Source organism: Stomoxys calcitrans, chromosome 3 (genome assembly GCF_963082655.1).
Source record: "Stomoxys calcitrans chromosome 3, idStoCalc2.1, whole genome shotgun sequence".
NCBI lineage: Eukaryota > Metazoa > Arthropoda > Insecta > Diptera > Muscidae > Stomoxys > Stomoxys calcitrans.
Window position 1 is genome coordinate 9,772,122 of NC_081554.1, and position 13,023 is coordinate 9,785,144.

The following is a 13,023-nucleotide window of genomic DNA, read 5'->3' on the forward strand; positions in this document are numbered from 1 at the left end:
TCCAATGGTCATTCTTTATAAATTGAAATGTCAAAATTATTAACAAATACTTAAGTCATTAAATGTTAACGCTTTCAAAAGCATTTAAATTTTAAATAGCCATTCACTCAGAGATTCTATTTCATTGAAAAATGAGAGAGTTGCGAATGCCAATTCAATGAAATAAAGCCATGTCATGGTATTGGTGGGCACTGATGTGCACTTGTGTTGTTGTTTGTGTGTGTAGTGATGCTTGATATTGGCATTCCGCTAAGGATACTTTCCATGCTGCCACGCAACAAAGCAAAGAGCATCGGTGGCGGCAATACAACACAAAACAACAAAAGAACAAAAATAGCTCGATTAATAATGTATTAAACTATAATTAATTGCATTTAATTAAAACCACACATTCACACACACACACACACACACATACACTCTCACTCAGTTAGTGGTCGTCTGTCTCGCATTGCATTTCATTGCATAGCCGCATATCATTATCTTTATCGGGATTTTGTTATTCATACCCTGTCGATGGTGAGGATAATGATGATGATTAAAAATTTCCACACAACGACATGAAATTCATTGAAATAAAAATCCAAATAAGACCCAGAGGAATTTTCTGTAATTGTTAAACGATCTATTGACATCACTAATACATGCAGTTCTCATTCACATATAAACTGAGAGCACGAGGACTATTGAAAGGGATTTGTAATTTATGCAATTATTCGCAAACAAATTGGAAAAAAAACTTGCCTACTGAGAACATTTCCACTGTAATTTAATTTTAAAGGAAATTTTATTAAACAATTACTGGGAGAGAAAATTTAAAAAATTTTTTTGAGGGAAAAAATATTTTTTAAAATTTTATTTTAAAAGAAATTTTGTATTTTGAAAAAAAAAAATCATAAAAATGTTGTCTTTAAAGAAAATTTCATTGGAAAAATTTTGTCTTTAAAGAAAATTTCATTCGAAAAATTTTGTCTTTAAAGAAAATTTCATTGAAATCTTAGTCTTAGTGAAAATTCTATGGAAATTGTAAGAATTTTATTGACATTGTCTCGCAAGAGAAACTTTCTTTGTGATCTTTTTTTGTTATTTTATATTAAGTGATGAAAATTGAGAGTAAACCCTTACCTGGCATAAAGTGGCAAGGAACTTTCGTTTACCAACAAGTAAAAAGGCGTCAAGTTCGGCCGGGCCGAACTTTGGATACCCACCACCTCGGGGATATATGTAAACCATCTTTCATCAAAATCCGGTGAAAATTGCATACCTTATGTCCCATAACAGTTATATCGAATTATGTTCCGACTTGGGGCCAAGATTTTAATTCGAGATATTAGTCTACATGGCAGCTATATCCAAAGCTGGACAGATTTGGGCCAAGTTGCAGAAAAATTTCGAGGGCTTAACACGACCCAAAATCTTAAATCGAGAGATCGGTCTATATGGCAGTTATATTCAAATCAGGACCGATCTGGGCCAAATTGAAGAAGGACGTCGAAAAGCCTAACACAACTAACTGTCTCAAATTTCAGCGACATCGGAAAATAAATGCGCCTTTTATGGCCCCAAAATATAAAACCGAGAGATCGGTCTATATGGCAGCTATATGCAAATCTGGACCGATCTGGGCCAAATTGACGAAGGATGTCGAAGGGCTTTACCCAATTCACTGTCCCAAATTTCAGCAAAATCGGATAATAAGTGTAGCTTTTATGGGACTAAGCCCCTTAATCGGAGGATCGGTCTATATGGCAGCTATATCCAAATCTGGACCGAACCGGGGCAAATTAAAGAAGAATTTTGATGGGCTTTACCCAATTCACCGTCCCAAATTTCAGCAAATCGGATAATAAATGTGGCTTTTATGGGACTAAGATCCTAAGTGTCCTTTTGTGGTCCAAGGACGAACGCTATTGATTTTGAAAAAAATCGGTCCAGATTTAGATATAGCTCCCATATATATCTTTCATCCGATATGCCCTTTTATAACTGTAGGAGCCGCAATTTTGGTGCGAACTCTACCAAATTTGGCATGAAATGTTTCGTGTGATGTCGCAATATGTGTGCAAAATTTTATTGAAATCGGTTCAGATTTCGATATAGCTCCCATATATAACTTACATCCGATTTGACCTATAAAGGCAGTAGAAGGCACAATTTTGGTCCGATCTTTACAAAATTTGGCACGAAGTGCTTTTTGTGACTTCCCAATAAGTGTGCAAAATTTCATCATAATCGGATCAGATTTATATATAGCTTCCATGTATATCTTTCATCCGATATGCCCTTTTAACGCTGTAGTAGCCACAATTTTGGTCCGCTCCTTACAAAATTTGGCAACGTTCTTGTATGTGTGCAAAGTTCCATAAAAATCGGTCCAGATTTAGATATAGCTGCCATATATATTTTTCACCCGATATGGCCTTTTAAAGCTGTAGAAGCCACAATATTGGTCCGATCTTTACAAATTTTGGCATGGGCCGTTTTATTTAACTTCCTCATATGTGTGTGTGTGTTCATTGAAATTAAGCATTTCGAAACTTTGCCTTTTGTAAAATTTTCATAAAAGTATATGTATGGGAGCTATATCTAAATCTGATCCGATTTTGTTCAAATTTAATAGCGTTCGTCCTTGGACCGTTCTTCCTTCTGCACCTTGATCACAAGAATACATGGACCGGCAGACAGACAGGTGAGCAAAGCTAAATCGAATCAGGATGTGATTTTAAACCTATCGGTGTGCTTATCAATGGTTCTACTTCGTCTGCTTCTTAGCACTGCAAACAAATGACCAAAGTTATAATACCCTGTACCATAGTGGTGGAGTAGGGTATTCAACGCATTCCACAGTGATTTGTGTGTTAGAATCACTGGCTTTTTTTTTCTCTCTCAAAAGAGAAATAAACGAAAAATTTAATTTATCTTTTAACATGTTGCTTTATTTGTTTCATCTATCGCATATACATGCCGCCACCCTTTGTAAAGCATATTTTACCAATTCATTTGAATAACAAAATTCTTTTTTTTTATTTCTGTGCGGTTTTTATGAACCAGAACCAATGAACCAATGAATTCACCAAAGGCCTGAACCAAAAAAAATGCCAGACACCTCATTAGCAAACCCTGGAAAAAACCCATCTCATTTGGTAACAAATACGTTTTAATTAAATTTACTACAGATATACCCAGGATGATGAAAAGTCAAAAGAAAAGAAATAAAAACAACATGTTTTTTGGAGTTTCACAATTGGCCCATTTTGTTTTTCTCGTATAACCCCTAGTTTACAGTCTGTGCTTACGTCTGTCTGGTGCCAAATGGTCCATCCAATTCCCATTAACGCAGGTTTATAATTGTAAAATCCCAAAAAAAAAGAGAGAGAGCGAAACAACAATAAAAACTCATCATTAGATATTGCGAATCTATTTGCATTTTGGCGGCTCTAAATGGACCCTTTGGAACGTGTAAATAATTGAGCTTTATGATGTTGACCTCTCTCACCCCAACCAAAAAGAGAATCCGAAGTGAAAAAAAACAACGTCTGTTACCCTCACCACCTTTAACCCTTGCGTACGCAGGCCCTGGACCGTGGAGCGGTGACATTATTTATGTTCGCACGTTGGCTGAGCTGTGAATAACGGCCAAAAGGAGTTGCGGTTAAACCACATATCAGCACTTATCTTGGCCATCCTTTTCACTGCAGTGCCACAGATGTTTTTGGTTGGTTTTTGGTAGCTGAAAGACGAACCAAAAAAAAAATCCCCCAATAAAACACTGTTGGAAAAAAATCAACAACTACAGCAACCCCAAAAGGACAACGACCAACAATATGCAAAAATGTTGGGGTTTATCCACACAAAAATTATTGTTCCTAAATGCCAAAGGACCTGGTGGTGGAGCTGTACCATTGCAGTGGACTTGCTAATAGTACCTATAACTTGGCACATCTCAAAAAGAGGACAACGTTTGCTTTACTTAACTGGACTTGTAGTATTTCCCTGTATATTGCGGATGACAAACCCCTTGTATTTGTGCAAGAATTGGTGGTTTGGTTCCATGAAAAGAAAAAAAATTGGGGAACAAAATGTTATTCATACTTTATTTTAAACTGGATTTATGATTTATGTTCACAAATTAAAACAAACTCTTTGAAGGGAGGTCAACTTTTTGCCAATAAAAGAAAGTGGTAAAAGGGTGCGTATGAGTTATCTATCAATGAGGTATTATAACGTATACGCACCATGATCCACTCCACATACATGGTCACAAATTAAATGAATTTAATTGGTCAACTAAAGCAAAAAACCAAATAGATTTGAGTAATACAGACCGAAGCGCATTAATTTCTCACAATTTGCCAACATATTTGACAAAATACATATTGATGGAGAAAAGCAAATCAAAGAATTCCAGATACCAATCTTTAGAGAACAAATTTAGGGCATTTTGAGCAATAATTTTTATACCCTACACCAATACTGTGGTACAGGGTATTATAACTTAGTGATTTAGTTTGTAACACCCAAAAGGAAAGAAGAGAGAGACCCACTGATAAGTATACCGATCGACTCAGAATCACTTTCTGACTTCCTACGTCCGTCTGTCTGTCTGTCTGTCCGTCTGTCCATGTTAATTTGTGTACACACAATTTTCATCCAATCATCTTCAAATTAAGTATGCACATATTCTTCGAGCTAGAGACAAAGCCTATTGAAATTGAACAAAATCGATTCCGATTTGGATATAGCTCCCATATGGATATAGCTCCCGTGGTGAAAATAGGGTACTACATTTTTAGATATCTGTAGGGGGAGCGGACCGTCCCCCTTACCCTAATTTTCAGGTAAGTGATTTAACGAAATTTTGTGTGCTCTCAAAAAGGACCCTAAAAATAAAAATTTGGTATCCAAATTTCGGATGGGGTACCTAGGGGGGCTGCCCCACCCTAAAACCTACCAAACATATATTTAGACCAATCACCATAATATGGGACTCAAATGAAAGGTATTTAGGATAAGAAAACGTATCTGATATCCAATTGTCGAACCAAGTGCAAGGGGGACCACCCCAAGCCTCAAAACACCCCTAAATCGGACATATTTCCCAACCATGGCAATATGGGACTCAAATGAAAGGTATTTGCGAGTAGAATACGAATCTGATATCCAAATGTGGGACCATGTTTCTGGGGGTCCACCCCTTTCCCAAAACACCCCCCAAACAGGACTATTTGAGTGTAGAATTCGAATCTGATATCCAAATATTAGACCAAGTGTTTGGGGGGCCGCCTCTCCCTAAAAACATTCCCAAAGGGGACAAATTTACGACATAGCAATATGGCGCTCAAATGAAAGGTCTTTGGGAGTAAAGCACGAATCTGATATCAACATTCGGGAAAAGTGTCTATGGGTCTATGGGGAAAAGTGTCTTTAAGGCCAATACAATAAACCGGACATATTTGCTGACTTTTGCAAAAAGGAGTTTAAATGAGATTAGAAAACTAATTTGATATCCAATCTTGAGGCCAATCGCAATATGGGGTTCAAATAAATGATATATAGATATATGATAATAGAGCACGTTGCTGATATATTTTCCGGGACTAGTGTTTGGGGGACCAACCCAATCCCCAAAACACCCCTAAATCGGACATATTTACCCACCGTGTCAATGTGGAGCTGAAATGAAAGGTATTGGGGGGTAGAGCAAGAGTTGATACCCACTTTCGGGTTAAATTTTCTGGGGCCAATGGGGTTTCTAAATAAATGGTATTTGAGAGAAGAGCACGATGCTGATATTTTTTAGGGCCAAGTATATGGGGGACCACCAGACATGAGAATATCGGGCTGAAATGAAGTATTTTAAGAATGGAGTACACCTTAAATCCATACTCAAATTCGTAGACTGATAAATATCATATGGGATTCAGATAAAGGCACTTATATTGTTAAACTGTTAGTCAAGCGATATACTATTTCGTAGCATGGTATTTCACTAAAAGCTCTTTAATTGTCGAAAATATAGTAAATATACAAAGGAAACTTTTGTACCATATAAAGTGAAAGAAGACGCAGCGGAGCGGGCCCGGGTCAGCTAGTAATTCAATAAAATGGTCATTTGTTAACCGATTCTCTCGATGTTTGGCAGGAAGGATTTTCTTATGACTCTCGACGTTACTGGTGAATTTTATGGAAATCTGTTTAGATTTAGATATAGCTCATATATATATATCACTCGATTTTCAATACTAGAGCTACTGCAAGCGCATTATTAACCAATCTTTCCAAAATTTTGTACAACGCTTTCCTCGACGACTTTCACATTGTCTATAAAGTTTGCTCGAAATCAGTTTAGATTTAGACATAGCTCTCAGATATATATTCTCGTCCGATTTGCAGTAATATTGCAATCAAATGGTCATATATTAATCGATTCTCTCGAAATATGGCAGATAGGATTTTCTCTTGCTTCTCGACATTATAGATGAATTTTATAGAAATCGGTTCAGATTTACATATAGCTGTCATATATGTATATCGTTCGATTTTCACTTCTAGAGCCACTGCAAGAACATTTTTTGACCAATCTTGCAAAAATTTTGCACAACGCTTTTCTCGACGAGTACCACAGTATCAAATTTTAGGTAATTTGCAATAACGTTGTCATTTGTGAACCGTAGTTATTACAATTTGAACATATTTGAATTCTGAATTAGACATAGCTCCCACTTTGTACCTATAGGGTAGGTGTAGGTTATTATAAACTCGGCACCGCCAGACTTTTGCCTTTCCTTACTGATTTTATGATCCAATTGTACTACCCCCATTCCAGAACATTCCTTGCTTTGGTTTATTTATAGAAAGCCAAAGACATTGAACATACGTTCTCTTTTATGGCCTTTTTTTTACGATTTATTCCAATACATAAAAAATTGTACAATGATGCCTTTGCCCTGACCATTAAAATTAATTGCTGCAATTAAAACTAAAACGGCAAAGAGCATAAATTTGCCGCATTGTCGTCTGTCGCTAACCACAACCGTTACTCCATAATTTAACAGATTTTTTTATGGTCTAATTGAATTTATTGATATTTATTTGGTGACAATAATTTCCCAAATATCATAATGCCAACGACAAAAAAATCAAAAAAAATCCTCTGTAGTCAAAAAGGAAAACCTGCACAAAAACATGCAAACAAAACAAAGCAACACCACAATAATTATATAAAAGCAATAAAGTTATATAAATATTTGTAAAGGTTGACACGAATGCCGGCCAATCGCCCCTCATTAGTTTTGATTGTCTGCCTAGGGCAGTTTTTGATAGAAAAAAACTGAAATTTATTCCTGCCTATTCATTTAAAATGTGTAGGATGTGGAAAATGGCGTTGGGAATTTTTTTAAGTATTAATGGCGACTCTAATCGAAATTTAATTAAATATTTATTTTATTTTTTTAACTTAATCGTAAATAATACCCGCATATCAATGCAAATATAATAGGAGAGAACTTTTAAGGTTTACAATAAAATAAAATATAATAAAATAAAATAAAATAAAATAAAATAAAATAAAATAAAATAAAATAAAATAAAATAAAATAAAATAAAATAAAATAAAATAAAATAAAATAAAATAAAATAAAATAAAATAAAATAAAATAAAATAAAATAAAATAAAATAAAATAAAATAAAATAAAATAAAATAAAATAAAATAAAATAAAATAAAATAAAATAAAATAAAATAAAATAAAATAAAATAAAATAAAATAAAATAAAATAAAATAAAATAAAATAAAATAAAATAAAATAAAATAAAATAAAATAAAATAAAATAAAATAAAATAAAATAAAATAAAATAAAATGAAACGGAGTGAAATGAAACGAAATGGAATGAAATTGTATGAAATGGAATGAAATGAAATGGAATGAAATAAAATGAAATGAAATGAAATGGAATGAAATGGGATGAAATGGAATGCCATGAAATGGAATGAAATGAAATGAAATGGAATGAAATGGAATGAAATGATATGAAATGGAATGAAATGATATGAAATGGAATGAAATGATGTGAAATGGAATGAAATGGAATGAAATGAAATACAATGAAATGGGACGAAATGGAATGAAATGGTATGAAATGGAATTAAATGGAATGAAATGGAATGAAATGGATTGAAATAGAATTAAATGGAATGAAATGGAATGAAATGGAATGGAATAAAATGGAATGGAATGAAGTGAAATGGAATGAAATGGAATGAAATGGAATGAAATGGAATGAAATGGAATGAAATGGAATGAAATGGAATGAAATGAAGTGAAATGGAATGAAATGGAATGAAATGGAATGAAATGAAGTGAAATGAAATGGAATGAAGTGAAATGAATTGAAATGAAATGAAATGAAATGAAATGAAATGAAATGAAATGAAATGAAATGAAATGAAATGAAATAAAATGAAATGAAATGAAATGAAATGAATTGAAATGAAATGAAATAAAATGAAATGAAATGGAATGAAATAGGACGAAAAGGAATGAAATGAAATGAAATGAAATGGATTGAAATGAAATTAATTGAAATGAAATAAAATAAAATAAAATAAAACAAAATAAAATAAAAGGAAATAAAAATAATAAAAATAAAACAAGTAAAAGCGTGCTAAGTTTGGCCGGGCCGTATCTTATATACCTTCCACCATGGAATACATTTGTTGAGTTCCCGGCATCTCTTCTTAGGCAAAACAGGATATAAGAAAAGATTTGCTCTGCTATTAGAGCGATATCAAGATATGGTCCGGTTTGGACTACAATTAAATTATACGTTGGAGACCTGTGTAAAATGTCAGCCAATTCGAATAAGAATTGCGGCCATTGGGGGCTCAAGAAGTAAAATAAAGAGATCAATTTAAATGGGAGCTGTGTCGGGCTATAGACCCATTCAGACCATAATAAACACGTATGTTGATGGTCATGAGAGAATCCGTCGTACAAAATTTCAGGCAAATCGGATAATAATTGCGACCTCTAGAGGCTCAAGAAGTCAAGATCCCAGATCGGTTTATATGACAGCTATATCAGGTTATGAACCGATTTGAACCTTATTCGACACAGTTGTTGAAAGTAAGAATAAAATACGTCATGCAAAATTTCAGCCAAATCGGATAGGAATTGCGCCCTCTAGAAGCTCAAGAAGTCAAGTCCCCAGATCTTTTTATATGACAGCTATATCAGGTTATGAACCGATTTGTACTATACTTAGCACAGTTGTTGGATATTATAATAAAATACTTCGTGCAAAAATTCATTCAAATCGGACAAGAATTGCACACTCTAGAGGCTCAAGAACTCAAGACCCCAGATCGGTTTATATGGCAGCTATATCAGGTTATGAACTGATTTGAACCATACTTGGCACAGTTGTTGGATATTATAACAAAACACGTCGTGCTAAAATTCATTTAAATCGGATAAGAATTGCGCCCTCTAGAGGCTCAAGAAGTCAAGACCCATGATCGGTTTATATGGCAGATATATCAGGTTATAGACCGATTTAAACCATACTTGGCACAGTTGTTGGATATCATAGCAAAACACGTCGTGCAAAATTTCATTCCAATCGGACAAGAATTGCACACTCTAGAGGCTCAAGAAGTCAAGACCCAAGATCGGTTTATATGACAGCTATATCAGGTTATGGACCGATTTGAACCATACTTGGCAAAGTTGTTGGATATCATAACAAAACACGTCGTGCCAAAATTCATTCAAATCGGATAAGAATTGCGCCCTCTAGAGGCTCAAGAAGTCAAGACCCAAGATCGGTTTATATGACAGCTATATCAAAACATGGACCGATATGACCTATTTACAATACCAACCGACCTACACTAATAAGAAATATTTTTGCAAAATTTCAAGCGGCTAGCTTTACTCCTTCGGAAGTTAGCGTGCTTTCGACAGACAGACGGACGGACGGACGGACAGACAGACGGACATGGCTCGATCGATATAAAATGTCACGACGATCAAGAATATATATACTTTATGGGGTCTCAGACGAATATTTCGAGTAGTTACAAACAGAATGACGAAATTAGTATACCCCCCATCTTATGGTGGAGGGTATAAAAATAAAAAGAAATAAAAATAACAAAAATAAAAAAATAACAAAAAATAAAAAGAAAATAAAATAAAATAATTGAATTTTTAGATTATATTTTTCATTGAATTTATTCTGTTTACCCTTTTAATTAACAAACATTTGTGTAGTAGTAGAACTATATTATGTTCGTAAATATGTATTTTGTGGATAATTAATGTTTATATGCAGATTCATTTTTTTCCTTCTGTGGCATTATATAAAATGCATTACAAAGTTAATAAGGTCTCCGATAGTTTTCTCACATATACATACAACATTGTTTTTACTATATCAGCAAAAAAATAAATAAATATTTGTTGTATTTTTTCACATATCAAACATATGTTATGCAAATGTATGAGTGTTTGCCTTATCATTCAATTTTTATAATTTGATTTTCACCAAAGCAATGAAAAAGTTTAATAATTCGTTTGGCCTCAACATATGCCGTGGTCAACTGGTTTCAGCGTTTGTTTCCACTCATAACTGATGTTAATTTCGAGTATATGAAGTTTTGATGAAAAACTCAAAGGGAATGAAGAAGAAATCAATAATATGAATAAAAACAAAATGTTTTTTTTCTCAATTCAATAAAAATAATTTTTACCATAAAAAATTTTTAACGTCGTTTATGGGAATGAGGTGTCACTTGATTGGCGTTATATACCTATCCAAATCCCTTAAAATAAGCTTCTAATTGAATTTCACACGTAAATGGTTATGAATAATTGTGGCTATGTACCGCTACTATGGAAAAAGGTATTCAAACATTGTGCATTTGTGTGACCCATATTTGTATGTAAGGACATTTCCGAATCAGACTGCATCAAATGCTTGCAAACTTCTCCCCATACCCATGAAACGGAACAACAATCCATTCCCTTTATTTTAGTTCAAACTTAACCATCCTTTGTCCAACAACCACTAATCAAATCATATTGGGAATATTTCCCATGGTGTAATGTAAAATATAGTCAACCACGATCTGAATTCTTCTCTTTCCTTGCTGTTACCCCACCTCCCCTAGCTAAATGAAAAACCAGGCACGGCATGCCACATTTTTCTGCTGTTAAATAAAATTTAATTGTGTTTTTAATTAAAATTTAGCAAATTAAACACAAAAACATTTCTTTGGCTAGCCAACGCATAGTTGGCGGTATGGAACAACTGGTAACCACCGTTAAATAAATATGCATTAGTTTAAACAATGAAAGAGATTATCGTGACTTTATTATTTAATAAAGCATATTTCAAATCTAGCGGAATTATGAATATTTTTGGCTTATCGTTTTCCAGTAGGGTTTTTCGATTTATAATAAATGTTTTTTTTCGATTTATAATAAATCGCATGCAAAACCTCACGGCGTAACTGAGATGTAATGGTAAAGCATATTCGACTACTTGGTTGCAAACGGTAGGGCAAGGTTGAAAAGAGGGTTCAGATATTAATCCGCCCCATGCCACTATGGACATACACCTAGGCCAGTAATCGGCTTGTTGTGCGCTCTAAAAACTATAAAGTACGCTCTAAAACTATATACGCTCTAAAAACTATAAAAAAGGTTTAGAACCAACACAAATTTAAATTTATGAGTAAAATAAACATCAAACCGATTACCTTGTGCAGTGACAAAGAATTAAATCTGATAACAAATACAGTAAATTTTACAGAACAGAACATAATCCACGTTGTGGAAAAAATTATCCACGTTTTGGATAGCATTATCCACGTTGTGGATAGCATTATCCACGTTGTGGATAGCATTATCCACGTTGTGGATAGCATTATCCACGTTGTGGATAGCATTATCCACGTTGTGGATAGCATTATCCACGTTGTGGATAGCATTATCCACGTTGTGGATAGCATTATCCACGTTGTGGATAGCATTATCCACGTTGTGGATAGCATTATCCACGTTGTGGATAGCATTATCCACGTTGTGGATAGCATTATCCACGTTGTGGATAGCATTATCCACGATGTGGATAGCATTATCCACGTTGTGGATAACATTTTTCACGTTATGGATAACTTTATCCACGTTGTGGATAAGAATCCATGTTGTAGATAAGATTATTCACTCTGCGGGACTGTCCACGCTTTGGATAAGATTGTGGATAAGGTTATAAACGTTGTGGATAAGATTATCCACGTTGGGGATAACATAATCCGCTTAATAGATAATTTACGTTTGTCGAAAACATAATTCACGTTATGGATAACATTATCCACGTTGTGAACAACAGTATCCACATTGTGGATAACATAATCCATGTTGTGGATAGCATTATCCGCGTAGTAGACAACGAAATCCACGTTGTAGACAAAATAATTCACGTTGTGGATTGCAGTATTCACGTCGTGGATAACTTTATCCACATCGTAAATAGCATTATCCACGTTGTGGATAAATTTATCCACGTCGTTGATAGCATTATTCACGTTGTGGATAGCATTATCCACGGTATGGGTAACATTACCCGCTTTGTGGATCACATCATCCACGTTGTGGGTAACATCACTCGCGTTGTGGATAGCATTATCCACGTTGTGGCTAATATTATCCACATTGTGTATAACATTATCCAAGTTTTGGATAACATGTTCCATGTTGTGGATTAGATTATTCCAGATGTGGATAACATTATCCACGTTGTGGATGAAATTATCCGCGTTATTGATTACAAATTTCCACGTTGTGGATTACATTTCCAATGTTGTGGATACCAAAATCCACGTTTTGGATTACATTATCCACGTTGTGGATAACATTATCAACATTGTGGATGACATAAATCACTTGCGGATAAGATTATTCACGTTGAGGGTAAGATTACCTTCGTTGGGTTTAAGATTATTCACTTTGTGGATA

The 13,023-nt window shown here is 34.3% G+C and overlaps 1 protein-coding gene across 1 annotated transcript in view; it reads right to left on the reverse strand.

Moving 5' to 3' along the window:
- LOC131995996 (tetra-peptide repeat homeobox protein 1-like) overlaps nt 1–12,761 on the reverse strand; it is a gene marked incomplete at its 3' end in the record, with an annotated part of 42,356 nt that extends 29,595 nt beyond the window's left edge. Inside the window, exon 1 of the mRNA XM_059365397.1 lies at nt 12,341–12,761. Coding sequence (XP_059221380.1) covers nt 12,341–12,761 — 421 coding nt within the window. The remainder of the gene's footprint in view (nt 1–12,340) is intronic.
- Nucleotides 12,762–13,023: the final 262 nt, after the last annotated feature.